This window comes from Carya illinoinensis, chromosome 1 (genome assembly GCF_018687715.1).
Source record: "Carya illinoinensis cultivar Pawnee chromosome 1, C.illinoinensisPawnee_v1, whole genome shotgun sequence".
Classification (NCBI taxonomy): domain Eukaryota; kingdom Viridiplantae; phylum Streptophyta; class Magnoliopsida; order Fagales; family Juglandaceae; genus Carya; species Carya illinoinensis.
In genome coordinates, this window is record NC_056752.1 from 42,897,193 (window position 1) to 42,924,527 (window position 27,335).

General features: G+C 35.8%; 1 protein-coding gene across 6 annotated transcripts; it reads left to right on the plus strand.

Moving 5' to 3' along the window:
* Positions 1 to 588: 588 nt before the first annotated feature.
* Positions 589 to 27,109, plus strand: LOC122275813 (BAG-associated GRAM protein 1-like). 6 transcript variants are annotated; one of them, XM_043085095.1, is made up of 19 exons: positions 592 to 1,291; positions 2,173 to 2,223; positions 2,354 to 2,451; positions 4,184 to 4,259; positions 10,365 to 10,493; positions 10,597 to 10,643; positions 11,495 to 11,618; positions 11,727 to 11,843; positions 17,671 to 17,700; positions 17,811 to 17,910; positions 19,148 to 19,254; positions 21,096 to 21,239; positions 21,374 to 21,478; positions 23,183 to 23,329; positions 23,621 to 23,674; positions 24,590 to 24,653; positions 26,493 to 26,554; positions 26,710 to 26,848; positions 26,977 to 27,109. In XM_043085095.1, the coding sequence occupies exons 1-18, from the start codon at positions 1,118 to 1,120 to the stop codon at positions 26,827 to 26,829; spliced, it is 1,749 nt and encodes a 582-aa protein (XP_042941029.1). In that variant the 5' UTR covers positions 592 to 1,117; the 3' UTR covers positions 26,830 to 26,848; positions 26,977 to 27,109. The 6 variants fall into 6 exon arrangements, with proteins under 6 accessions (XP_042941035.1, XP_042941052.1, XP_042941043.1 ...); XM_043085118.1 differs by having other exon boundaries at positions 590 to 1,291; positions 26,507 to 26,554; positions 26,710 to 27,069; XM_043085086.1 differs by having other exon boundaries at positions 26,710 to 27,069.
* The last annotated feature ends 226 nt before the right edge of the window (positions 27,110 to 27,335 follow it).

The following is a 27,335-nucleotide window of genomic DNA, read 5'->3' on the forward strand; positions in this document are numbered from 1 at the left end:
GTATTCAGAATATATAGAAGAAGTGGATATGCTGATGGAAACTTTACTGAAAAATATAATATATATATATTTTTAGAAAATACAATTTCTATATAATTTATTTAAAAGAATTTTTACACTTTAAAATTGTAAATATAATTTATTTCTTAAATATAGCTTTTTTTTTAAAAGATTATTTTTAGGTGAATTTCAAATGCTACCAATTTAATATAAGATTGTGTTTGGTTACTTATTTTAAACTAATTATTGATAAAATTTACTACATTTTTAATTTTAAAAAAAAATTAAATTCATATCAACTTATTTAATACATTTCAAACTAAAAAATTAAGTTCATTCTAATCTTCAAAAGTTAAATCTATTTATATAAAATTTATAAAATATTACTATTCAGAACTCAATTTAATTCATCTTAACATCTATACATAATCTAAAGATTTTGTACAGGAACTACACAAATTATTTATTTTAATAACTATATAAATTACTGATTATTATTATTATTATTTTTTTATAGAGAATAGTGGTATACGTATCACAGGTAACGAAACACTTTTTTTTTTTTTTATTTTGTCCCTGGACTTTAGATTCAACGATGAACGATAGAGTTCATCCAACTAACGAAACACTGTTTTTTTGTCCCTCGACTTTTGATTCAATGATGGAAAAGAGGGTTCATCCAAGAAAAGAAACGATGAACAGGAGAGTGTTGCAAATGCATGCGCGAGACCTTCCCACGCGTTGATAGTATTCTTATTCAAAGATTCCATCCCCCTGCCAAAACAACCCCTCACAATCCTCCAAAATTTCAATACCCACCGAGTGGGTGTCGCCGTTATTTCGTTACTGACTGCATGGTAGTTTGGTCATCGACAGTACTACAATCGATTGCCAACCTCCATGCCTCCCGCTCCAACGGTCCAACCTCGACGTCTCTCACTCGCTCAATGAGTCGGAAGTGCTTCTCTCCTTGAAAATTCTCCCTGTCGATGGCCTTCCCGATCCCTCATACCCTATCAATTTTCTACAAGAAACCCTAGAACCCCCCCTTCTGTTTCTGATTAGTTCCTTTTCGTTTCACTCCGGGGTTTCTTACCGTTCTCGGCTCGGGGTGAGAATGATCGAGAGGGCTCTCGATATTTTTGTCCCCTCCTGCTGGGAGATCAAGGTCACGGTGGCCGCTTCGGTATTCGTGTTCTTCGCTTACTTGTTCTTTACGTACCGGAGCGAGGGTGATCGAGCACTCGCCGACAGCAATTTGCCGAATGCTGGCTGCACTGATAAAGATAAGGTCAATTCTAACGTTCATTTTTTTTTGGCATGCGAATGTAAATTACTTTAATTGCCAATTGCGGCAAGTTTTTCTTTCATCTGTGTATTCTTAGTAAGAAATGCCACGGGCAACGATGATGAGGTCAATTTGAGTTATTTTTTCTATTTTTTTTCTGTTCTTAGTGTGAAGTAGTGTGACTGTTTGAGAATTATGGTTTTGAGGGTAAAAAATGTGGCCGATTCATGCGAGGTTAACAATCTGGTGTGATTCTTAAATATGTTAGAGCAGTTATATAAATAGTGTTTTGCATACACGATAAGGTTTAGTTTTGCTCAGGTACTTTTGTTGGGTGCTGAGAAGATATTGGAAATGAGAAAATTATACATTTAATATTTTGACTTCTTGATCACGTGGAAATGAAAGGCTCCAATTTTGAGTTAGTGAATTCAAGTTATTCTACGTGTACTCTTGCCATTTTGCATTTTTATTTGTGTTTATGTGAAGTTATTAGTTTACAAATTCTTTTCTTTTATTGAAATTACCAAATGAATTACTGTAGCACTTGCTTTTATTTGAAATGTGTATTTTTGAAAGGTGCTATTCTTGTTCATGAAGAGTGTTCGTTTGTCAGGGTGCAGTTTTGATTCAGAATTTTGTTTTTGTTTCTTTTTGTATGTACAGCTTTTATCTTTCTTTATTGCTTACGTAATTGTTGTTATTCTTCTTATCATTATATATATATGGTTTTTCTAGTCATGCCAATATGTTCAAAGTTCACGTTGTCTTTACATACCGATACTGCATATGTACTTTTATCCTGCTGGTTACGGTCTATATGTATGCGTTTCATGGATTAATTTTTAACTTGTTTGACGTGCAGTTCTGCCCTTATTTTGTAGATGGGCCAATTGAAAGGATATCCTCAAACTAATTTTCCCTACTTAATCAAGGTATATAAGATCTTGTGATCCTGTTTGGCTCTCGTGTTTATTTCTATTAGTGTTTACGTTGGATTTGATTGGATGGAATGGGTCTTCTCTTTCTTGTTGAAAATGAGATGGTTTGTACTGTATTTTTCAGTTGGAATTGTTGGCAGCTAAGAATCTCATTGGCGCAAACCTAAATGGCACATCAGATCCTTATGCTATCATTACTTGCGGTACAGAGAAGCGGTTCAGGTTACCTTGATCTTTTCCCCTACTTTGCATATGTATTGATGCCGTTGGTTTAGCTGAACTCTGAAATTTATGTTTAACAGCATTATACTGGTCAAATATTTTTTTTTTTGATAAGTATTATACTGGTCAAATATGATCGAAAATACTGATGTAACTCTCTGTAACTTTGTGTTTTAGTCAATAACGTACTTAATGAGACGTGATATTATCTAGAGTAGTCATAGTTATCAAAAAAAAGATATTATCTAGAGTAGTCTTAGCTTAATTATCAGGAATAGAGTTTACTACGTAGGTAGGGTTAGGGTTCATAAGGTTTTTGGTTACTCTTTTAATGTTTAGAACTTTAGAAACGCTTCTAACCGGTACATTCTATAAGCGTAGAACAACAGAGACCAATGAAGTAGTGCCACGTAGAGGATTCATGTTCTACGTAATGCGGTGTGCTGCAGAGGAACTTCACATATTGAAGGGGTCTGAGTTTGAGACCCAACCCCCCCACCCCCCCCCCCCCCCCCCCCCCCCCCCCCCCCCCTCTCCTCTATCTCTACCCCCAACGACACCAAGTACTTGGACGATGATACCGCTTGCCGGTACTCTCCAAGCAAAAGCCTTCTCCCAGATTTCCCTTTGGTGGACATATGCTTAAACCAAGATAAGTTCTTCATGGGTCTGAGCCAAAACTCATCAAAACCACTTAAATCAGCTCCCCCTTAGTGTCTTGAACCAAAAGTACATTCCAAAACGAAGCAAATCCCTTCTAAATGTTTAAGTTGAAGAAGATCCAGAAGGGAAAAAACTGAACTTGCTTCGAACAGGTCCATATCCCACTACATTGTGGAGTTTCCAGCTTTCAAGCACCGATGAACAGAACTCGAGCCAGCAAATCATCCATGAAATTCAAAACTCTTGATTTTCTCAGATATATGACCACAAAAAATAAAAGTAAAAACAATTTTTCAGCAGATTTTCAAAAATATAAGAAGAAAAATGAAAGAAAATGAAAAAAACTATGGCCAATAAATTGTACAATAGGGGCTGCAATGATTCTTTATTTTTGTTGCTGATTTCTTCCTAATTTAACTGATCGTGAAGGAGAGGGAAGGAGAGAGAGAAAGGTTAGGGTTCGGTTCGAAGAGAGAGAGGGGGGGTGGGTCTCGAACTCAGACCCTTCAATCTGTGAAGTTCCTCTGCAGCCCATTCCACTACCCAAAACATGTATTTCCTACGTGGCACTACTCCATTGGTCTCTGTTGTTCTACACTTATAGGATCCACCGATTAGAGTTTATTCTCTTAGAACTTTGGGTTATTGGGGTTTCTGGATATTTTCGAAGGTGAGGAATTACATAGTTGGAAAATTCTAGGGCAGTATGTAGGTGGCATCTTTGTGTCATATAGTTCGTAGGTCTTAGATATGCCTATCCTTTTTCTTTCCTTTGACGTTAGCAGATTTATGTAACTAGCTTTTGGACTTTAATGCAGAGTTGAGTGATGGGAAGTGGCATATTGAGTGCTTATCAGTCGTTATAAGTAATTGTAGTTAAGAGAAGATGAGCTGACCTATAGTATCCTTTTAAAGCAAAAAGTAAAATAGTTTTTTTACTGAAATGTCCTGTCTTCATGTTCTCTCCTTTATTTTTTTAAGAGCCAGATTCATTGCTTGATCTTATATGGGATTGTGTAGATTTATTGTATCTACTACGATCTTATTTCATTTGTTGTCACCGATGCAGTTCCATGGTTCCTGGTTCAAGAAATCCCATGTGGGGAGAGGAGTTCAATTTTTCTGTTGATGAGCTTCCTGTTCAGGTAGCATACCTTTACAACCACTACCACTACTACTACTCTTTTTCAGTTTTGTTCCTACATTAATATGCATGTTCATTTTCATTCAAAGTAGGCATGCTTCTCCCACCTTGCCTCTTTGAGGTCTGGGCATAGACACAGTACCTGGCATCCTTCCCCGTTCTTTGCCATGGGTGACAAATGAAGTCTATTGACATTACGATAACTAGAGTTGTCGTGATTTTCACTTATCATAAAATAAAAAAGAAGAGTTGTCACGATTTTTAGTCCTTGTCTAAGGCTGGGGTGACTTTATCCCCTTTTCAACTTGTTTAGGCAGTTAGTTGATTATGTATTTGGGTTCTATCCCTTTGCAGTTTAACTTTTATTTATAAATATATTTGTTTATTGTACTTCATTATCTTTGAAATTTTCTTTTTCTTACCTTAAGTTCTCAATAGATGAGTAAGCAATATTGTTAGACCCTTTTATTTAGTTATTTTGTTGCTCGAAATGCTGGGTTGTTACATCCTAATCTAGGTGAAGCAAGAGTTGATACTAGGTCTCTGCTACGAGGCCAAGATCCTTGGACTTTTCTGCCAATGTTATTTTTAATCCAAGTTGCAACTGCAAGTTGAGCTTAATGATGCAATCTCTATTTTTGTAACTTTTGACTTGGAACGATGATCGAAGTAGATATTTTATCCTTCTCTGTTGGACAATCAGATCTGTGCATATGATTTTAATGAAGAAAGATAATTAAAAGTTGTTTTTTTCGTATATGTTAGCATATATGTCTCTATTGACATTCCTAGTGTCGTTATCTGGGTTTGGCATATGAAATTGATCTTTCCCCTACTGGATGACATATTGGTTATTTTTAATCTCACATATCAAGGAAGAAAGGGAATGCATATTTTTCTTTTGGTTATGTTAACATATACTGACGTGTTTGGTTTGTTCACATAGGATGGGGGTATGAACAGATTTTAACTCCACTTGATGGTACATTAATGTGTTCTTCATTTTCTAATGCACTAATATGCCTGGTCATTTTTTCAAAGTAGGCATGCATTTGATTGAAAACTGATAGCTAACTTGTACAATTTTTTTTTTTCTATTGAGGTTATGCACTGACAAGTTATGCTCATAAAATACTGCTGCGGTTAGACAGTATGGTTCAAAACACATATTTTTAGGCTTTTCTGAGACTAGGGTGAGTTTATACACCGTTTGAGTCAAGACTGATGTTATTCGTCTTTAGTCAAGTATCTAACCTAGTTTAACCTGACTTGAACTGGATTTTAAACAGATCTCAATTTTAAAGAACCAAAGCCTGGATAAGAATAACCTGAGATAAGGTAACTCCTTACTCTGTTTCCAAACAGCCTTCTTGCTTTCCTCTCACAACTGATCGACAATGGGAGTTTTCTTCAACCCGTACATTAATGATGGCCTATTGATATAGACAATCATTGATGGCAAACACCAGCAACCATAAGAGGGCCAACAGAGCCAACCAACACTAATTACGGAGGAACCAAACCAGCAACCATCACGCTTTTCTGTTTTGAATCTAAGGGATTATGGATTTATTTATTTTTGATCAGTAAATAAGTATTTTATTGATAATAGGTGAAAGCTACACCTAGGCATGACTATCTAAAGATACAAGAAAATCATGTACGTTCATGCCATTAAAGTCTATTACAATCTTCCAATGGAATAAAGTGTGCAAAAAAAAGTTTTAAGCTCATCCATTGTCCATTCATGATCCTCAGTCTATTACAATCTACCAATGGAATAAAGTGTGCAGAAAAAAGTTTTAAGCTCATCCATTGTCCATTCACGATCCTCAAAGCTCCAACCGTTCCTCTCCATCCATATGCACTGCCATAGACAGGTCGGTATCATCTTCCACATAGCTGCAATTTGAGAATTACCTTGGATTCCTTGCCAACTGGCCAAAAATTCAACAACCCTTCTTGGCATTACCCAAATAAGTCCCACTCTCGCAAAGAGATTGTTCCATAAACTCATGGCTACATCACAATGCAATAATAGATGATCCACAGACTCACCACTTTTCTTACACATATAGCACCAATCCAATACAGTGAAGCGGTGTTTCCTTAGATTATCTAAGGTGATAATCTTCCCTAATGAATCTGTTCATACAAAAAAAGAAGCTTTTAGGGGGACCTTAGTCTTCCATATGTTCTTCCATGGGAATGTTCTTGTAGAGTGTCAGAAGAGATTTATAGTATGATTGTATAGTGTATCTCCCCTTCTTGGATGGTGACCATGTCATCTTATCCGCTCCTCCAAACATTCTACAAGTGTGTAAAAGATTGAAGAAATCTGTAAATGTGTCAATTTCCAAATCTTGGGCGGCTATAAGGAAAATTATGTTCCAATCTTGGGCGGCTAGAGAGATCCATAAACTCTGCTATTGAGGCCGCTTTTCTTTGTGCAATGTTGTATTGTATTGAGTAGGCTTCTTTGCGGATTCGATCTCCATACCATAAATCATTCTCGAATTTAATTCTAGACCATCCCCAACTACAAAACGTGTTGAGCGATGGAGATTGGTCCAGCCTCTTCTTATGTGTTTCCAAAGCCCCACCTATAAATGTGTTGAGAGAGCTTCTTTCCATTTCGGTGCTATTTTTGCAGGGTTCACTAATCGGCGCACGTCTCCTTATGTCTCTCTCAATAGCTATCACCTTAGCTTTCGAAACCCAGAATTGCCCTCCACCCTAGGTACCACTGGTGCTGTATCTCCCAGTGAGCCAACCACCTTTGTGTATGACTTAGGCAGAGTGTTGAGTTTTAAGTTTTGAGTTTTGCACCAGTTCACCGTGGGTTGAATTTTAAGGCCTTGACAGCCCAACCTTTCTCCCCTTCCCCCAGTTGTCGTAAGCTTCCCGCAATGCAACCACCATTTGGCTCCACCCTTTTCCCTCCATGTCGTCCAGTATGAAAATGAAATTTTGTTGGCCACCATTGCCATATTCCGCTAATGCCATATATCTACCCTGAGCATTGGAGCATCTCTAGGCAATGTAACTTCTGTTACTATCCCAATAGGTTTAAAAAAACTCCTTCTAAACACTAGTCCCTCAAGGACTCTACTGAACCAGTTCACCGTGGACATCTACAGGACTAATGCTTTCGTAATCTTCCAACTTCTCTCTATTATGCGAATCCATCGGCTACCTTTCTCAGTTAATACAAAAACTCAAGATTCTATAAGAATCTGTTTCGAGAAGGACATGATAATCTCGTAGTCAAGCAACAGAGATCATTGTCAATGAGAAAGTGTATGGAGATTTATTTATTTTAATTTTAATTTTATTTTTTAAAAACGTAAGTGTACGGAGAGAAAAAACAGCACTGAAATGGAATTCAGCACGAATATGGATTTATACCCTGAAAAAATGACATATTCCTAATGAGAGGCATCGCAGTACTTATCCACTCTCTCATTGTTCAAAATTATATATTCTAGAAGAATAATATAATAGAGTAGTATATTGTTATGTAGTACACTTCTTACTAGGATGACCACTAACAATCAACATCTCAGTTATATGCTTCATAGAAGCTGTTAATTAATTAGTTAATTCCTTTTTTGTACTTGGGTTTTATCTGTTTTTAATTTTAATATTTTGCTGAGCTTCATTGTCTTTGGAAATTTTCTTACCTAAGTGTATTCTCTGATAAATTAGTAACAGCCTTGGAGCTTTTGTTTTTGTTCAAAGGGGTTGCCCGTTGATAAACTAGGTCTTTGGTACGGGGCCAAGATCATTAAAATTTTCTACAGATACTATTTTCATAATTTTCCAAGTTAGTGGAAGTTGAGTTATTTATGTTACCTCTGTTATGACTCAGGGAAGCACCTAGCCTCACTTGCACCATATACCAAAAGAATAGTTAAAATTACAATTATTTTTGTAAGTAATTGAGATTACAATTGAAATTCCTAAAATTACTTTTGAAGCCAAAAACTTGGTAAACAATCAATGTGGATCTTAGCACCTATGTAACGCCATCTCAATTCCCCCATAATGTGGGACCTGATCACAATTTGAGGTATCACATTTTTTTTTTAAGTAGTTGGGCATGACCCAAGTACACATGAAGTATACAAATGGAAACACCTAAATACAAGCTATGAACTAGGAACGAGCAAAGTCTAAAAAAGAAGCATTTAAAATATCCCCATTAAGTAAAAGAGTTTTCACCCAAAGGCAAAGAGTTTGAAAGAAAAACTCTCTAAATTCCCTCAATGAACGTTATCTATTATCAAAACAATGTCCATTCCTTTCTAGCCATAAGCATCGAGGAATAATCTTCCAGTGTATATGCTTCCAGAATAATCTTCCAGGTCATTAGGGGCTCTTTAATATGGGCTAGGTGTTTTCCTGTATACGTTCAGTGTACTTGGTTACTTCTTTTGATATATATAATATTTTTACTTATTAACAAACAAAAAAAATCTTCCAAATATCAGCAATATGATGGCTGCCCATATATCCTTTTCAACTAGCCAATAGATCCACCACTCTCTTGGGCATCACCCAAGCTACACCCGTCCTGCTGAAAATCTCATCCTGAATAGTCTTTGCCACCTCACAATGCAGAAACAAATGATCAACTGACTCCCCATCTTTCTTGCACAAGTAACACCAGTTCAAGTAAATTATATCATGCTTCCTCAAATTATCCGTTGTCAGGATCTGCCCAAGTGACACTAACCAGCAGAAAAAAACAACTTTAGTCGGAACCTTGGATCTCCAAATACACTTCCAAGGGATTGGTTGACACAATGGCATGTCAACACTTTATAATAAGAACAAATAGAAAAAATTGAATTTCCAGCATGTTGCCACAGCATTCTATCATCTCCTCCCTGCACCATTTTTATGTCATACAATCTACTGAAAAAGACAGTAACAATTGGCACTTCCCAATTATGAACATCTCTATTAAATCTCACATTCCATTGGGGAATATTATTGGAAAATGATTCAGAATCAGCTACAGTGGCATCTTTATCCCTTGCCATTCTAAAAAGGGAAGGACAAGCATTCTTGAGTGCCAAATCCCCACACCAACAATCATGCCAAAAGCAAATTCTATCTCCTCCTCCAACCTTAAACAAAACGTGGTTAGCAAATTCCCCCCAACCATTCCATATGTACTTCCACAAGCCCACACCATACACACTTCTAACTTCATTAGAACACCAACTCACCCAAGCCCTCCTCACAATTTTCCTCATTCAAATTCATAATGTCCTTGTGAAGGTCTACTGACTCACATTTATTGCAATACTTAATCATAAGAATAGGTATTACTAAGTTGTTTTTTTTTTTTTTTTTTTTTTTTTTTTTTTTTTTTTTATAATTTATTTATTTATTTTATTTTTTATTCATCAGTAAACAAGATTTTTTTTTTTCATAAGAATAGGTAAGAGCCCAAGTATACAGGACATATACAAGAGCAATGTCTAAGCGTGCTAGTTTAGTGATACAAGGAATTCATGAAAAGTCATGCCATGAAAATCAATTACAATCGACCAAGGGGGTAAAGTATTGAAAAAGAAATTTCTAAGCTCATCCATGGACTGCTCTTGATCTTCAAAACTTCTTTCATTCCTCTCCCTCCAAATACACCACCATAAACATATTAGAACCATCTTCCATATTGATGCAATCTTAGAGTTTCCCTAAATGCCTATCCAAGAAGCTAGGAGGTCAATTACCCTTCTTGGCATCACCCAAGCTAACCCTATCTGAGCAAAGACTTCATTCCACAATGTCATTTTTATATCATTTGTTGATTTTGATGTAATTTGTTATGATCTAGGGAACTTCTAGTCACATATATACTATATCCCGAAAGGGCTTGTCAAAACTAAAACTGATTTTCTTTTTAATTACTTATGAAACCCAATTCACATAGTAAACAACTAATATGATACAAGACCTGTGCAAGTCAATATTTCATCCTTCAGCGTTGGACATTTGATATGTATGTTAACATAGATCTTTTCGTTGACATTAAGGATTTCTTAAAGTTTGTTTCATACGTGAAGCTTATTTTTTCCTTACTGGCGAGCAGATTAACGTGACAATATATGATTGGGATATAGTTTGGAAAAGTGCTGTTCTGGGTTCTGTGACTGTTCCAATTGAAAGTGAAGGTCAAACTGGTACAGTGTGGTATAAATTGGATAGCCCATCAGGACAGGTATCTTTGTTTTTGTTGGTTCTATTTATATTATTTTCATGGCATCCTATATCTTTGATTATTCCTTACAGAGACCAATAAAACTCTAGTATTTGCTTCTCAGGTTTGTCTCCATATTAAAACAATAAAATTGGCAGTAAATTCTTCCAGGTAGCTTTTTGTTATATTTATTATTAGTATTATTTTTTTGCCTTTAATTAGATTGGTTAGCTCCTTAACCCCCTCTCCCTGCTCTGTGTACTCATGTATACATATGAAAAATGCAAATTAGGTAACATATTTATACATCTTTTTGTGTACACATTAAGTGGATCTACTGAATGGATATTTACTACTGCAGTTCGGGTATATGGCTTTGCATTTGTGCTGAGTATCCTGATTTTAATTTTATGTGTATATATATATTGTGTTGTCAAAATTGTTCTTTTCTGCCTTAAAGAAGGCCCTTAGATGATAGATACATTATATAGATATATATACTTAACCAAACTTAGAACATTTTTATGTGTCTACACTTTGTTATTGTTGATTTTATGACACAATCTAGGCAGATATAGGCATATGAACGTTTATTTATTTATTTATTATTTTTTATGCAATATAGGGCCTAAGCCGTAGCACATGATTGTTTTGATGCATTCACATCTCCATTTGTGGGTATTGCATTTGACTCGACTTTGTACTTATTTTTAGTAATAATATTGTAACATTATCTTTATAATTCTGTACTTAATTAGGTGCATTTTCTTGTATACTGCTTGTGTACTTAGGCTATACCTATTTTTGTATTAATAAAATCTCTTTCAATTATATAAAAAACTTGGATCTTCATAATTCTTTTGTTATGCTTGAACATGACAAATTTCTATGCTTCCTATTTCACTTTTCATATTGAGTTTTTGGGGAGGACCCTTTATTTATTATTGATGTTATTATATTTGGCATTGGTTCCTAATGATTATAATTCATATGCCCTAATTACTGAGATTTTTTACTGTTAGGGCTATGGATGGTTATGCTGGAGCTAATGCTCAAAGAAGGATTTCCGTGGATAAACAAGGGCCAACAGTGGTTCACCAAAAGCTGCAGCCTCTTCAAACAATATTTAATCTCCCTGCAGATGAGGCAAGTTGCATAAACTCTGTTGTTGTGGCAATGTTAATCTCCTGAAGTTTCAAATAGCACCTCTTTGTATGAGAGTTACATGCCTAACAAACGGAGTTATTGTTTCAGGTAGTCAAGCATAGTTATTCTTGTGCACTTGAGCGGTCATTCTTGTATCATGGTCGAATGTATGTGTCCGCATGGCGCATTTGCTTCCATTCAAATGTTTTTTCTAAGCAAATGAAGGTTCGCCGGCCATTTTTCTTTCCTAATATTGTACCAGCAAATTATTTCATTTAAGGAATCAGTGAAGTTTCACTAGTGTGATTTGATTTTATGAGCTCAGATAACAAATCAACTTGTCACTTTCAAGGTGCTTGACTTGTTTAATTAAGTTGTGATGGTGCACAAATTTATCTATAGATTTGGCTCAGCTTATGAGTTTTATGTATTCTGCACATAACAGAGCAGGAAATGGGACAAATGCTATTATGTCATCATAGATACTAGTCATCATAGATACTAGTAAGCATGAGTGGCTTGATTTATTTGGCACATGACAATGGCATAGCTTCATCCTACTTTTCAGAGTCTGTAGGTTACATTGATTACTGTTGAGTATTTAGTCTTACATTAATTTTTATTTGCATGAGGAAGTTTCTGGTATATTTAATTTCTGTATGTATTCTACGTCCGTATGTATTCTCTTGTGGGTCCTCATGTCCGTACGTAATCGCTCCGGCGCTTCTCGCCGGAGTTAATCTTTTTTCTCTGTCTAATTCCTTTCTTGCAGGCGCTTCTCACTCCTTTTTTCTCTTCCAATCCGTTCGTTTCTCTTCCTATTTTCCTCTTTGTTTTTTGTTCTTATCCTGTTGCTTTGATGGAGGGTGATAGGTGGCTGCAGGTAGAATAAAAAACCTTTGTTTTTACGAAGGTGGGTGGATACAGCATTTGTATCATCACCGAAAGAAGTAGAAGGATGGTCAAGTTTATTTCTTTAAGTGGGTCGTTGGCTCTACGGGGGCAAAGGTGATAGAGGAATGCCTAGAACTTTTTCGATGTGAAGTGAAGCCCGTTCATCCTGAGTAGTGGGCTTAAGCAAGCTCAGATGTTAATGGGCCAGGCCAGGCTTGAGTCCCACTCAACTGGAAGGGTAGAAGTCTAGTGGGCCGGGCCCGCACATTGGGGGCCCGATTCTTTCACTAGTCCACTCTGATGAGAGGGTTGATTTGACCATTGCGGGTTCGAGGCTTCTTGAAGGGGACACTCAGGCTCGCCGGGTGTTGCTCCAGACACTTCATCACAGAAAGGGTCGTTGGTTGCCGGTGATACCTTGGCTCCAAACATGGCGCAGTTCTCGACTGTGGTAAGGGGGTGCAGCTGTGATGAGACCACCATTTCAGTTGGATTGGCTCGAAAGGAGGCTTCTGCTTGTCCTTAGGCTGCCGACAACTCACCGTCAACTCAGAAAGGGTCGCTGGTTGTCGTTGACCTCTAGGTTTGCAATGAGGAGTAGTTTACGGCCTCAGGAGGGGTGAAGAGATGCGAATAGATGAAGGCTTCAGCTGATTTGGCTAGGATTGGAGCTTCTGTCTATCCACAGGGCAACGAAGGTTTTAAGGATCAGTTTAAATCCCTTCTTATTGCCATTGAAGCAGGAAAACCCCTTTTAGCTAGATCTATGTCTAAAAGAGAAAGGGAGCTTAAGAGACTTTCCTGTACCATGATAGGGAAGGAAGTGCCAGTAGAGGGAGGCACAATGATAGGGTGAAGCTTGGTGTTTTATGAAGCCCAAGATTCTTTAATAGACTGTTCGGGGGCTAAATGATCAGAGTAAGCACCTCTGGGTAAAGAATCTGATCCGGAAATGGAAGGTTGATGTAATTTGCTTGCAAGAGACGAAGTTGAAGATAGTTGACTGAAATATAATAAGAAGTTTTGTGGGTTGCTTTATACCGGATGGGTCTCTCTTGCTTCCAAGGGTGCCTCAGGAGGTATTATAGTGATGTGGGATAAGAGAGTTGTTAATTTGGTGGAGGATTATGTCGACGAATTTTTGGTGTCTTCTTCTTTCAAGAATGTGGAAGATGATTTCGAGTGGGGCTTTGCTGGAGTATATGGGCCTAATGTTGACAGTAACAAAAGGCTCCTTTGGGATGAGATTCCTGGCCGGTGGTGTATTGGAGGGAATTTTAACATCACTTGGTTTCCGAGTGAAATGTTTGGGGACTCTAGTGTTGGCTGACTTCTCAACTCTAGTTTTTGAGCTGGATTTGGTTGATCTTCCCCTCACTAGGGGAGAATTCACTTGGTCTAATGGGAGGGCTTGGTCTAGATAGGATAGATTTATTGTCTCTTCTTCTTGGGAGGCTCACTTCCCTAACCTATGCCAAAAATGCTTTCCCAGGCTATGTTCTGATAAATTTCCCCTCTTATTGGATTGTGGGGGTCTTCATGAGGGGTGAAGATGTTTTAAATTCAAGAACATGTGGCTAAAAGTAGATGGATTTACAGACAAGGTTAGATTGTGGGGGTTCTCATACCAATTTCCGGGCACTCCTAGCTTTGTTTTAGCTGGAAAACTTAGAGCTCTGAAAAATGATTTTAAAAAATGGAACATGGAAGTCTTTGGGAACATTAATGATCAGCATAATAATCTTTTTCAGGGGCTGCAGTCTTTGGGAACATTAATGATCAGCATAATAATCTTTTTCAGGGGCTGCAGTGTTTTGATGATAAAGAGGTTGATGGGGCTCTCTTGGTTGAAGACAAGGCGAGGCTGAGCTGGAAAAAATCACCCTTATTGAGGAGATTTCTTAGAGACAAAAATCTCGGGCTCTTTGATTGAAGGGGACAAAAGCACAAAGTTCTTACACAAAGTAGCTAATTCCCACCAAAGAAATAATGTCATTGAGGTTTTTCATTTGGAAGGTAGGGTTCTTATGGACAGTGCTGAAATTAAGGATCACATTGTTCACTTTTATGAAAATTTTCTCATGGAACAATACCTTTGGAGGCTTAAGGTTGATGGGCTGGTTTTTGATTCGATTGATCAGTCAAGCGCAACTTGGTTGGAGAGATTGTTTGAAGAGGATGAGGTGCTTAGTGTATTAAGAGGGATGGTCAAAAACAAAGCGCCGGTCCAGATGGCTTCTCAATGGATTTTTTTCAGGCTTGTTGGGATATTGTTAGGGAGGTCATCATGAAGGTTTTTCTCGAATTTCACTCGTTAATGAAATTTGAGAAAAGTCTTAATACTTCATTCATTGCTCTTATCCCGAAAAGAGCCAGGTTGGTGGAGGTGAAAGACTTCTGCCCCATAAGTTTGGTAAGTGGGGTATATAAGATCATTTCAAAAGTTCTTGCTAATCGGTTGAGTGAAGTCATGGAGAAGATTATCTCGAAGTCACAAAATGCCTTTGTCAAGGGAAGACAAATCCTTGACTTGGTTCTTATTGGTAATGAATGCTTGGATAGTAGAATCAGAGTATGTGGGTTGAGGTTGTTGAAAATATTGAATGTAGATTGGTAGGTTGGAAGAAGATTTATTTTTCCAAAGGCAGCAAAATCACCCTAATAAGGAGCACGTTGACTAACCTCCCAACATACTTTCTATCTCTATTTCCTTGCCCGTAGGTGGCGAATAGATTGGAGAAGATTTTTCGTGATTTCTTGTAGGGAGGTTTAGAGGATGAGAAAAAATACCATTTGATAAAGTGGGATAAGATTGATACCCCTTTATCTTGTGGTGGTTTGGGGGTTAGAAAGTTGAGAACATTCAATAATGCACTATTAGGGAAATGGCTATGGCAGTACCATCAGGAAGGGGATTCCTATGGAGGAATGTTATTGATGTTAAATATGGGAGTATTTGGGGAGGTTGGTGCTTAAATGAAGTAAGAAGGGCAAACGGTGTGGGGTTTTGGAAATATATCTGGAAGGGATGGGAAGATTTCATAAATAATTTCAGATTTGAGGTGTGAAGGGGAACACAAGTCATATTCTATATTTGGTGTGGTGATGTTGCCTTGAAGAATGCTTTCCCTTATCTCTATGGGATTGCATTGGATAAGGGTGCTGCAGTCGCTGATAATTTGGACATTTCTTCTGGTTCTCTTCAATGGTCCTTGGGGTTTATTAGAGCTGTCCAGGATTGGGAGGTGGGGGATATTACTGAACTTTATAGAGCATTATATGCGCTGAATCTAAAGGCTGAACAGGAGGACAGGTTGCTTTGGTCTCATTCGGGGAACGAGAACTTCTCGGTCAGATCATTTTATAAGGTCATGTCGACCCATTCTTCCATTGTTTTCCTGCGGAAGAGCATTTGGAGGTGTAATGTTCCTCTTAAGATTGCTTTGTTTGGCTGGCTGGCTGGCCTCCCATGGAAAAGTATTGACTATTGATAAGCTGAGAAAGCATGGTCTTTCTATAATCAATTGGTGTTTTATGTGTAAAAGTCTAAAAGAGATGGAGAATCGGCGGATCATCTTCTTCTTCATTGTGAAGTGGTTAAGGCTTTATGGGATGAAATCTTTACAAGTATCACATGGGTAATGCCTACAAGGGTAGTAGATTTATTGTCATGTTGGAGAGGCATTCAGGGCAATTGTCAAATCGCGGCTGTTTGGAAGATGGTGCCTCAATGTTTAATGTGGTGCACTTGGAACAAGAGGAATGGTCGCTGTTTTGATAATAGGGAACGTTCAATGGGAGGGTTTAGGGACTTCTTCTTTCATACATTGTTACTTTGGGCTTCGGCTATTGTATTGAATGGGATGAGGTTTATTGACTTCTATGCTGTTTTTCACTGCGCTTAGCTTGTAATTAGGTTCATCTCTTGTATACTTCTTGTGTACTTGGGCCTTGCCTAATTTTATGGATCAATAAAATTATTCTTACTTATAAAAAAAAAAAAAAATTCCATTCTATAAATGTTAGGAGAGAATGTATTTTTAGAACTTAAGATTTCTAAAATCACTTCTGGTCCATTGGCTCCTATTATGGGCTTTTGTTATATTATTAGTTTTTTTTTTCATGGTTTTGTAAGTAATTAGTTTTGACTTGGGTAGTTGAAGCTCAAAAAATCCAAGTTCGGTTTGGATTGCGTTTAAGTTTTTTTTTTTTTTTTTTTTTTTTTCTAATATAAATATCTATGCAATGCTCACAATTGAATAAGCAGCAAGTTTAATGGGATTCTCCAATAATTATTCTGTGTAATGCAATTGTTTCAGAGGTGTGATTAGGAAAAAAAAAAATCTCTGTATGCTTAGGGAATTAGGTGTGATACTTGGATTTATCTTCTTCTTGTCTTCTAATGGTATTCCATCAAGTTCCAGCCAAGACCAAATCTGAATTTTCAACTATAAAATCTAAATATTTTTAACCCCCAAACGACCCATCCGTCAAATAACTCCCAAACAATTGCAAAACCCAAAAAGTGTCCGAGATCACCTCCATCTTTTTTCAAGTGAATATTATCATTTAGTGACCTTTTTCTTCACCAGCTATTTGCCAACTTCTCAGAAATCCAAAGCGTTGACCTTGCTTTTATTTTATATCAAGCTCTTGGATCTGCTAGGCATTTATTACCACAAAGCTTTATGGAAGCTAGTGGTACGATCCTGAGGTTGAAATTGTAGCCTATACCATTATAATCCAATGTACCAGGTGAAGTGACCAAAGAAGCAAGGAAATTTGTTATTCAGACTTCAGGAACAACTGCTTATTTGATACATATACTGTTTTTTATAATCTGTCTGTTATCTACTTTTTTTTTTAATAATTTTTAATCAGTAAATAAGAATTTTATTAAAATAGGTGAAGCCAAGGGATATATAGCCAAGGGATATATACTTTCATATCTACTTTAAAATAGCCAAAGTCTGTTATCTACTTTCATATCAAGCTATGTTAATGGTCTTCCTTCTTAATCTTCCGTTTAGATACATGTAATCGGGTTAAGTTTTTTTAACTAAATATATGACTAATCATTTAATTTGAAGGTTGTAAATGCAATGTTAGAAGAATACATTATTCACGCTAGCCATCTGTTTCTATTTACATTTGACAGGTGATTATACCATTTAAAGATATAGATGAGGTATGCTCTTTCTCCCTCCCACTTCCCTCCCCCTCTTGATAAAATTATTTAATGGTACAAAATGCTCATTTGACTTGTAAATTCTTTTTTCTTTTTTCCCACTTATGAAGATACGGAGGAGTCAACATGCATTCATTAATCCTGCTATAACAATTATTCTTCGCATGGGTGCTGGTGGACATGGTGTGCCTCCTTTGGGAAGTCCTGATGGTCAGTGATTAGTTATGAATGCATGAAGGCATTATATATCATTTATGTATTTATATTAAAAAAAATAAGATGAAGATGCCGAAATATCGGTTTTATGGATCATAGTTTTCTCTTTTTCTTGAAAGAAATTATGATATTTTTAGTGATGTGATGGATTTAGGTATTTTGTGGATTGTTTGTCAAATTATAATATGGTGCTAGAGTGGTCCATCGACCGAATACACTACCAATGGATGTTAGTTATTGGCATGGTTTTTTATATCGAAGTATAAATATAATAATTGATATTGCTTGTTTAGAACTTGCTCAAATGACAGCTTTGGTGGCTCTTTTGGGGATGCCCATATTGATGGCATTATCTACACATTAGAGTGGGCTTATTTTTTATTATTTCAAAATACTGACAACTAGTCCACTCTTGAAAGAAACTTTATGATTTTCTTAAGGACATGATCTCCATTGAAATGTTGTAAAAATTTGTATGATTGAGAAACTGTACTTTGAAGGTGACTTCTTTACGGTCTACATTTCAGCAGGTTGAAGTCTTCTGCATGAGCTTAAAGTTTCTGATACAGTGGAGTGCAAGAAGAATTCCCTTCTTAAAAGTGGAAAAAAAATAGGAAAAGACTACGCCTGAAACTTCAGTTTCTTGTATTCAGGAGAATTGAACAATATCTGTTCACAAAAATAGGAATAACTGATTTTAGTGCTGACTAAATGCTTTTATACATTCCTCCCCTCATGTTTCTCACGTAAATTATTATCCTTAGTGAGTTTTCTTTAAGTCAATTAGCCATGCACGTTTACATGGCGCAGATTTTAGGACTATGCTTTCATTTTAGCTTTTTAAGGTTGCATGTCGATTGTATGTTTACTTCCTAATCTTTAATTTTCTTCTTTCAGCTTGTAATTAATAATGAATCATTTCATAAGATTCACTCAATAGACTTGAGTTACATGCAGCTTCTGAAAAAGTGCCTCTTCCAGTTAAAATCTTGATTGCATGTAAGATCTACAGTGTTTATGAACTATATTGCTTTCTTCCTGATTGTCCCTCTAATCACATTTGCACTGGTGCAACTAGCATTGATAATATAAAACTTTAAGCATTTCGTTTGGTAACCCTGCCACCAGTTTAAGCATCTAGGAAAACACCCATCATCGAAGATTTTGATTCTTTTTCAGATAAGTTGGTCTCTTAAGATGTGTTTATATCATTTTTCTTTGCCATTTTCAGGGAGAGTCAGATATAAATTTGCATCATTTTGGAACAGGAATCATGCATTAAGAGCTTTACAGTGTGCAGCGAAGAACTTCCATGTCATGATAGAAGCTGAGAAAAAGGTCGGTCTTGTGCTTTATAAGTTCTCTATATCCTCTATTAAAAGGATTTGCATGTGTAAGAGCTTAGTTATCTTGTTGACTTTACAGCAGATGGAGCCTGATTTGAAATTTGAAGAAATGAGTAAATATCATTTAATTAATGTTAAAAGGTCTTGGGTGATGTTCATTAGGGGCTATTTATTATGGGCCAGGTGTTTTCTCTTGTATACACCTAGTGTACTTGGTTACGCCTATTAATATTAATACATTTTTACTCATAAAAAAATGTTAAAAGGAATATATGCCCATTTTACTAACAGCCGTACATTATTTAGTGTGACGTTTTGTTAGGCTTTGTGGATATCTCATTTTGGCATGTGCTCAGTTCCAAAATAAATGACATAAACCATGAAAAGCTCTACTCCTTATGTAGTTTTAGATGGATTTGATGAAGATTGTATGTTACAGACTATTGATGAAACATGCTGAAATAGAATTTCTGTTCCTATTATGCTTATTAATTACTTTTGTTACTAAATCACTAGTGCATATTTGCAGGAATCATACGATTGTCTGACATTGGTAGATTCTTAACCTCTGATTGATAACTTTTGCAATACTTTTGAAACTTAGAACTGGTTTCAGTTTTGAAGGTTAATAAGGCTAAGTAGCCAAACAAGCAATAAAGAGAAAGGTCACTGAGTCTCAATTGTTAATCTATCATGCTTAACATAAATTCAATCTCATATATGTCTTGTTTACTTGGGCTATGCCTATTTCTCGTCAATAAGATCCTTAATGAATGATCAAAAGGATTAAAACATAACTCAATTTTCATAATATATGACCAGTGAGAGCTGCATTCCATAGTCCAAAACGTGCTGAAGGTCAGGCACTCTATGTTTTATATGGGAAAGGATTATAGAAAGAGCTCTTTTTCTATCGATATTTGGAAATTTCTCCCTCTCAAGTCCTCGTTCCTCCATGTTTTTATGTTTTTAGAATTAGTTATTTTTTATTCCAAGTTATTATCTTTTTAATTGAAATGTGAGGGTAAAAACTGGAGTTAGCATTTGAAGTCAAGATTACTGCTCTAATACATTGTTATATCACAATCTGTCTTAAAAGTTAAATTGATAGGAAGAGGTGAATTTAGTTATTTAATTTAGATTCTAGTTGCACTCAATTTTCATGTTCTAGTTAAAGTCATATTTGCTATTCAGTGATAATTTAGGTCCCATTTGGATGTTGAGATGGTCTCAACCCATCCCATCTCATCTCATCTCAACATCCAAACACCAATCAAATGCAAACATTTTTCAATTTCAAAATTTCAAATTTTCAACTTATTCATCTAATCATTACCTAATCATTACAACTTTCCCAAACTTCCAAACAAAACACAAAAAACAATTCAACTTTTTCAAATCTCAAAAGAAAAATAATATTAAAAAATAATATTCTAATAATATTTAAACTTTATAATATTTTTATTCAACCTTTTCTCTCTCCTTTCCCAAAACCGCATAAAACATCTTAACTAAAATAGCTTGTAGCTGGATAAGGATACATCTTAGTAGTTATTGAATATTATACTGATTGAGGGTTTTTTTATTAAAAAAGGTTTGTTGAGGGCTCACTGGTTATAATTTATACAGAGAATCTTAGGCGGAAGGTGTTTGTGGATTCTTTTTCCAAATATTTATAATGCACTGCCCTTTTAGTTAATTTAGTTAATAATTGCCTTCCCTGTTCTCTTTATTTCGCTAATGCTGGATTTCTTTTTACTTGCCTTTAAATTTTATACTTTTAACTATAAGCTGCTTGAATGGTACATGTGATCTCATGTTACTGTTATATAGGAGAAGGCAGAGTCAGCTCTGCGGTTACACAGCAGCTCTGTTAGAGGAAGTAAAACACAGGCTAAAATTCCGGAAGATAGTGTTCTGAAAACTGGAAAGCTTCAATCTTTTATCAAGGAAGAAGTTTTAGTCCATATTTTCAATGTATGCATTGTTTCTACTCTTACCTCTTAGATTTAGCTTATTTTAGTATGCTCATAAAATAAAATAAAAATAAAAATAAAAGAAGAAGCTCATCTTAGTATTATTAGCATGCAATTAACTTATCTTCCATACAGGCTGTTTACCCATGCACAGCTGAGCAGTTCTTTAATATATTGTTGAATGATGATTCAAAATTTACAAACGAGTATCATACAGCTCGGAAGGATACTAATCTTGTTGTAAGTAACAAGTTAGCTTATGTTCATCATCCTTTTTGTTTATTAGTAATATAGAATTGGGTAATTAGATTTGATTAGCGTATCATGATGCATTTATAATCATCCTAAGAGACATTATGTTGTTTGTTGAGGACACTTTTTATTATTATTTTGCCCCCGTCTGATTTTTAGACGGTAATGGTGGAGCAATGAAGTTTTCTTCTGTCTTCCATTTGCTTGAATATCCAGCAATTACTGAATTATGTATTGGTACATGTCTGTTCATATTCTAGCACCTCCTGAAATGTGTAGGAAAGGTTAACGACTTATGAGTGCATACAAGTCCTAAGGCTTTGCAGTACGCAATTTTCATCTGCAGGATGCACTTGAGCATGATCTCAATGATTTTTTTTATAAACAAATTTTATTAGTAAACTTAGGCCAAGTACGTGGGATGCATGCAAGAGTGAAACCTATTGATGACCGTCTGGTCTCTCAATGAATTAAACGGGCTTTGCCTAGCTTACATTTTTATGTGATCTACTTGGACATAAACCTCAAAGGAATCAAGTTGGCCTTGCCTCAAGGAAAGAGTTAACCTATAAACTATGAGTTCGCCAGTTTGGAGATGAAAGTGCAAGTCAAATCAAACCAGTTGTGACAAAAGTTTGATGTTTTATTTTATTCTTGCTTTTAATATGAAATTAATTATGAAATGAACTTATTCTATATGCAGCAAAACAGCGAAATGGGTATCAGTTGTGTACACCTCTGTACATTGTCTGCCATTGAGCTTTTAGAGTATCCTGTTTTTCTACCAATAATTCAATTCCAGATTTGGCCCGTGTTAGGATAGTAAACATGTGAGGATCGTTTTCTTTTACCTGATGTGCATGTCTTATGCAAAAGTTTTTCTCTAAAACCCAAAGCGCATTTGATTTTATATCATCTTGATGCACATTGGTCTATTTGCAAATGAAGTCATTGGCTGAATCCCGAAGGGTTAAACACCTGAGTTTTAACTTGTTAATCCTTTTTTGCCATTCCACTACAAAAAGTCATAATTCCTTTTGAATCGTTTGAAATTATATAGTTTTCTCATTGCCCTCTCCAATTACACCTTGGATTTTCTCCTTTATTTTATTTTATTTTTTATTTATAAATTCTTAAGTAGGCATTAATTTATTGTTATATTATTTCTTATATTGCACTTATCTATCTTATATTCTGGTTTCTCAGACAGTAATTCCAATTAAACTTACTTGCCTAGTATCCTGACCTGAAGGTGTAGATGGCCTTCTCTGTCTTGAAATGTGACTTTTATATGGAGATATCATTTTCTCATAATTCTGCACCAAACCACTCAGATTTACTGATGGTACACATTCTTAGAATGCTTTAAGTTAGTTTTTGTCACATTTGATTGCTTTTAGGATTTCAACCTCGAAAACTAAAGCTTTTAATTCCTTGAATGGAACTCCTGTCTACATTTTGTTGTTTTATTCCCATGCAAGGTTGAACAGAAAAACTTTAGCCTATCAATTGTAGCTGGTCCGATATTCATGTATGCATATTAATGAATGAGGAGATATTTCATGCACTCATTACACAAATGGATTGATTGCAAACTTGGATGCATTTTTGAGCTATGATCAGACTTATCAAAAATTTGTCTTCAATTTCTGTTGACCTGAGATTTCATTCTTGCTCTTATCCCTTCTCCAGACGGGACAGTGGCATGCTGCAGATGAATATGATGGTCAAATCAGAGAGATAAAGTTCAGATCCCTTTGTAGCAGTCCAATGTGCCCGCCAGATACAGCCATGACAGAGTACCAGCATGCTTTTCTATTGCCAGACAAGAAATTGCTGGTAATGCACGTATCTCTCTCCTGTCTGCAACACAATCAGTTGTTTTGTCATCATCATCACCATAACCATATTTACTTTTCCTATTATTTAGTTGAGGTTAAATCATCCATTCAATTCCATGGTGCATGAGTTGTATTTGTCTGAAAATAATTTGCGACTTTCTTTCTCATTTTTGAAGCCTACCTTTGTTGGTTGTAGCCATACTCTGAGCGTTGATTTTCTATATCTTCATATGCTCATTATTTTGTCTCCAATTTATTTAACAATGATGAGAATTTTGCTTTCTTGTAGGTGTTTGAGACTGTGCAACAGGCACATGATGTTCCATTCGGATCCTGCTTTGAGGTATAACAATTATCCAACACTTCTTCAGGTTGTCCATGGTCAGGATTTTCCCTAGAGAGGTTTTCCAACCAAAGAAAGCAACCTTGGAAGGCACCTTACTTCTCCATATCCACTTCCAAGAATAAGGATTATGGTTTTGGCATGAAAAAACCTTGTAAATAGATCGAAAAATGAACTTTTTATTACCAAAATGAATCTAAATCATCCTAGCCATCTCATCCCTACCAATACTCACAGCATACAGCAAGCTGAGCCAATAGGAAATGGCACTAATTTTTCCCAGTCCCACACAGCCCTTAAGAAAACTCATGTTCCACTGTGGAGAGCCACTAGAGTTCAAAAGATTTGCCACCAAAGCGTTCTGATTATGGGCAATCTGAAGAGGATGACAATTGAAACCTTAAGAGCCATGCTACCGCACCAACTGCCATGCCAAAAACTGACCCAGAAACCCTCGATAACCATGAAACTAATGTGTTTTGAAAAATCCCCAAGCCACCCCTTGTGTATTTCCACAACTCCACACCATGCGCACCTCTCACTTCTTTAGAACACCAACCCCCAAAGCACTCCTGTATTTGGAATCAATCACAGCCCTCCACAATCTCCCCTTCCTGATGGTACTGGCATATCCATTTCTCTAAAAGGGCTTTATTGTGGCAAACTAGGAATTCGACACAAAAAGCTAATTAGGAGACTGACTTGGTATCAGTTAATTGTTAAGATTTATCGTGACAGTTACTTCAACTTGATAGTAGACTAGGGGTATTTGGCATAAAATCTTTTGGCAATTAAACATCCTTTTGTTTGTCTTAATAAAGTTGTGACTTGTAAAAGAAACTGTTGGTTGATTTCTTTGTGCTATGTTTCTTTATCTGCTTTATAGGGTACATTAATTTGTTGCTGTTGCATCAGGTCCACTGTAGATGGTGGTTGGAGACAAATGCTGAAAACTCAGTTACTATAGATATAAAAGCGGGTAAGTATTGGATTGCCTCCCATTTCTTTCTTTCATTGCCACTGACATCTTGGCATAATTCATTGCTACCTTAGCCAGTTGTGATCTACAATCACTCAGTCCAAAACGTGGTATGCTTTCAGTTAACTGATATTGTTGTTTCAGAAATATCCTTCTTTTGCTTCCCCATCTACTCTTTATAAAATCCAATGAAGATAATATTAAAATCTTAAATAAATTTTCAGATTTATTGGCAACACCATGGTCAATTACGAAGACTTTTGACTAAAGGCTACTTATCACATTCTAATTTATTGTGAAAACAATTTTTCTATGTTATATAAGCTGGCTATGCTCATAGTTTCCATGGAGATATATGAACTTACTGAGGAACAGATATTTGTACCTCGCTCTCAGTTGGGCTGTAATCAAGTAGAGTCAAACCGAATAATAAATGTTTAAACTTTGTTTCTTTAATTCTTTTTCGCACTCTTGGTTCATATATTTTTATAACAAGTTAGAGTTTATTTATGAGCTGTTTGATTAATTTATTATTTTCTCAAATAAACTAAATACCTTTGCAAAAACGTTATATGTTTTTAAAATTTCATGTTAGTCTTTAGTTACTTAATTGTAGTCAAAATTATATTGTTCAAGTTCATTGGATAAATTATATTTATGAACTTAGAAAAACTCTCTTTGTAATAAATCATATATATTGTTCTATTTATAAATATTTTATATATATTGTATCTCATGACCTTGTCTATAAATTTAGATAATTCAATTTTGGATTTATGAGTATCTTTTTTAGTTTATATATAAATCTATACATAGAAAAATATAAATGTCGATTATAAGAGTCGCATTCATAAGGATTTAAACAACAGCCATCACATTATGAAGATGGCTCTCCCTCATCTTTTAAATGATAAAATTCTTGTTAGAGATTTAGATATAATAGAAGAGAAAGTTATATGAACTTATACGAGTTTATATGAGTTGAGCTTAAATTTATACTAGTTAAAGGCTCTGTGGAAATTTGGGTGGGTTTGTCCTTGAGAGGATTAACTGGCAGTCCACAAATTGCAGCAGTGTGAAAGATGATCTATACTTGGCTTATGTGGTGTATTTGGAAGGAAGGAAATGAAAAACATTTTGAGGACTGATAAATGATGTCGGAGTAGCTGAAATTTCTAATTTTCAATGCTCTCTTCTTTTGGACTGCTGCTTTTGACTTTAATGGGCTTAACTTTTACAATTTTCTTGTATATTTTCCTATTTCTAGATAGGTATTTCCCTTGTATACATTTTGTGCACTTTTTTTTCCTTTTGCTCTTTTGCATGATATTTATTAGTCATAAAAAAATAGATTAGTAAGACTGAATCCGAGTCAAGCTTGGTTTGCAAAGTTGTTCACTATCTGTCCTTGATTGTTCCAGAAACTCAAGTGTTTTTCCCCTTCTATTCATAATTTATAGATGCATCCACCGGCTCTTGAGATGGGTTCTATAGTTATTATAGTTATCACCATCTCCATTATCATTATACTTTTAAGCATCTGCACTCATTTGTATTTCAACTGGTTAACCAGTTCACTTCATCCCCATAATATGTTAACCTGCTGAATATCTATTTTCAGAGTTTTTTTTTGATAAAGGTGCCATAGATCAACATGTAGCTCTGCATATGGGTTTGACATGAATTTGCAGATCTTATAGCATTTTATGGCAAGATTTAGGTGCTTATAGTTTTATATGGCTTAGTTTAACATAAAGCATTTTTGCCACTATTCAGGAAGTTAGTTTTTTTTTTTTTTTAAAGGAAGTTTTTGATAGAACTGAGGGGTAACTTTGACAGGTGTTCACTTTAAGAAATGGTGTTTGATGCAATCCAAGATAAAGTCAGGGGCTATCAATGAGGTTGGTACATAACTGATTAAAATGTTCTCTAGGGCTTTTCATTACATTATCGGTCATAGTTGTGCATTCTGTCTTTCAATAAGCGAGTGGATTTTAGCTGTAGCTGTCAATGATGACATGTTTGGTATTTACATAAATTTTACATGGACGTGTAGTGCAAGATAGGGGTGGAAAAGATGTTAGAGTTGGCCCGTTTGCATATCAAGTCAATTGCTTCTTCTGGTGGGACGGACAATACCCCTTCCTCTCTTCCTGTCCCCCAACAAAGCAGCTAATATTTTCAGTGACCCCCAGGTTGGGTTTCCTATTTACTCGTCCATTTTTTTTGTTGTTTTATCATTTATGAATAGTAACATAATCATCAAGCTCCCAAGGCCCTTGTGATGGCAATAGGTGTTCATCTTTCTGTACTCTTAATGCAGTGCACCCTGGCTCCTAAGGAGAGAGAACTGGCGATGTATGTTTGTGTAATTCATTTTTATTTAATGATCAGATCTCAGTTTTCAGAAAAATAATCGTACGTTTTGAGTTGGGGCCATATGCCCTTCCCTTTCAGAAAAGACCTGCCGACTGAGTTGGCACTGCTGATATGGCTTTGGTAAAGTTTTAACAGGCTTTACAGTAAAGTTAGGCATAGTTATTAGGTCTCAGATTCCTACTTTTTACTCTTTCCTATTTAAAAAAAAAAAAAAAATGAAAAAAAAAATGAAAGAACTGAAAAGCAACGGTTTTGAACTTGGAACTAGTCACCACACTCCACAAGTGAAAGTGAAAGTGAAAG

Excerpts from the sequence above, each read along its gene's own strand:
- LOC122275813 (XM_043085095.1), top strand. The coding sequence starts at position 1,118 with ATGATCGAGAGGGCTCTCGATATTTTTGTCCCCTCCTGCTGGGAGATC. Across the intron at positions 4,260-10,364 it reads TTGATGAGCTTCCTGTTCAG|ATTAACGTGACAATATATGA; the intron begins GTAGCATACCTT and ends ACTGGCGAGCAG. Across the intron at positions 11,844-17,670 it reads TTTTTTCTAAGCAAATGAAG|GTGATTATACCATTTAAAGA; the intron begins GTTCGCCGGCCA and ends TACATTTGACAG.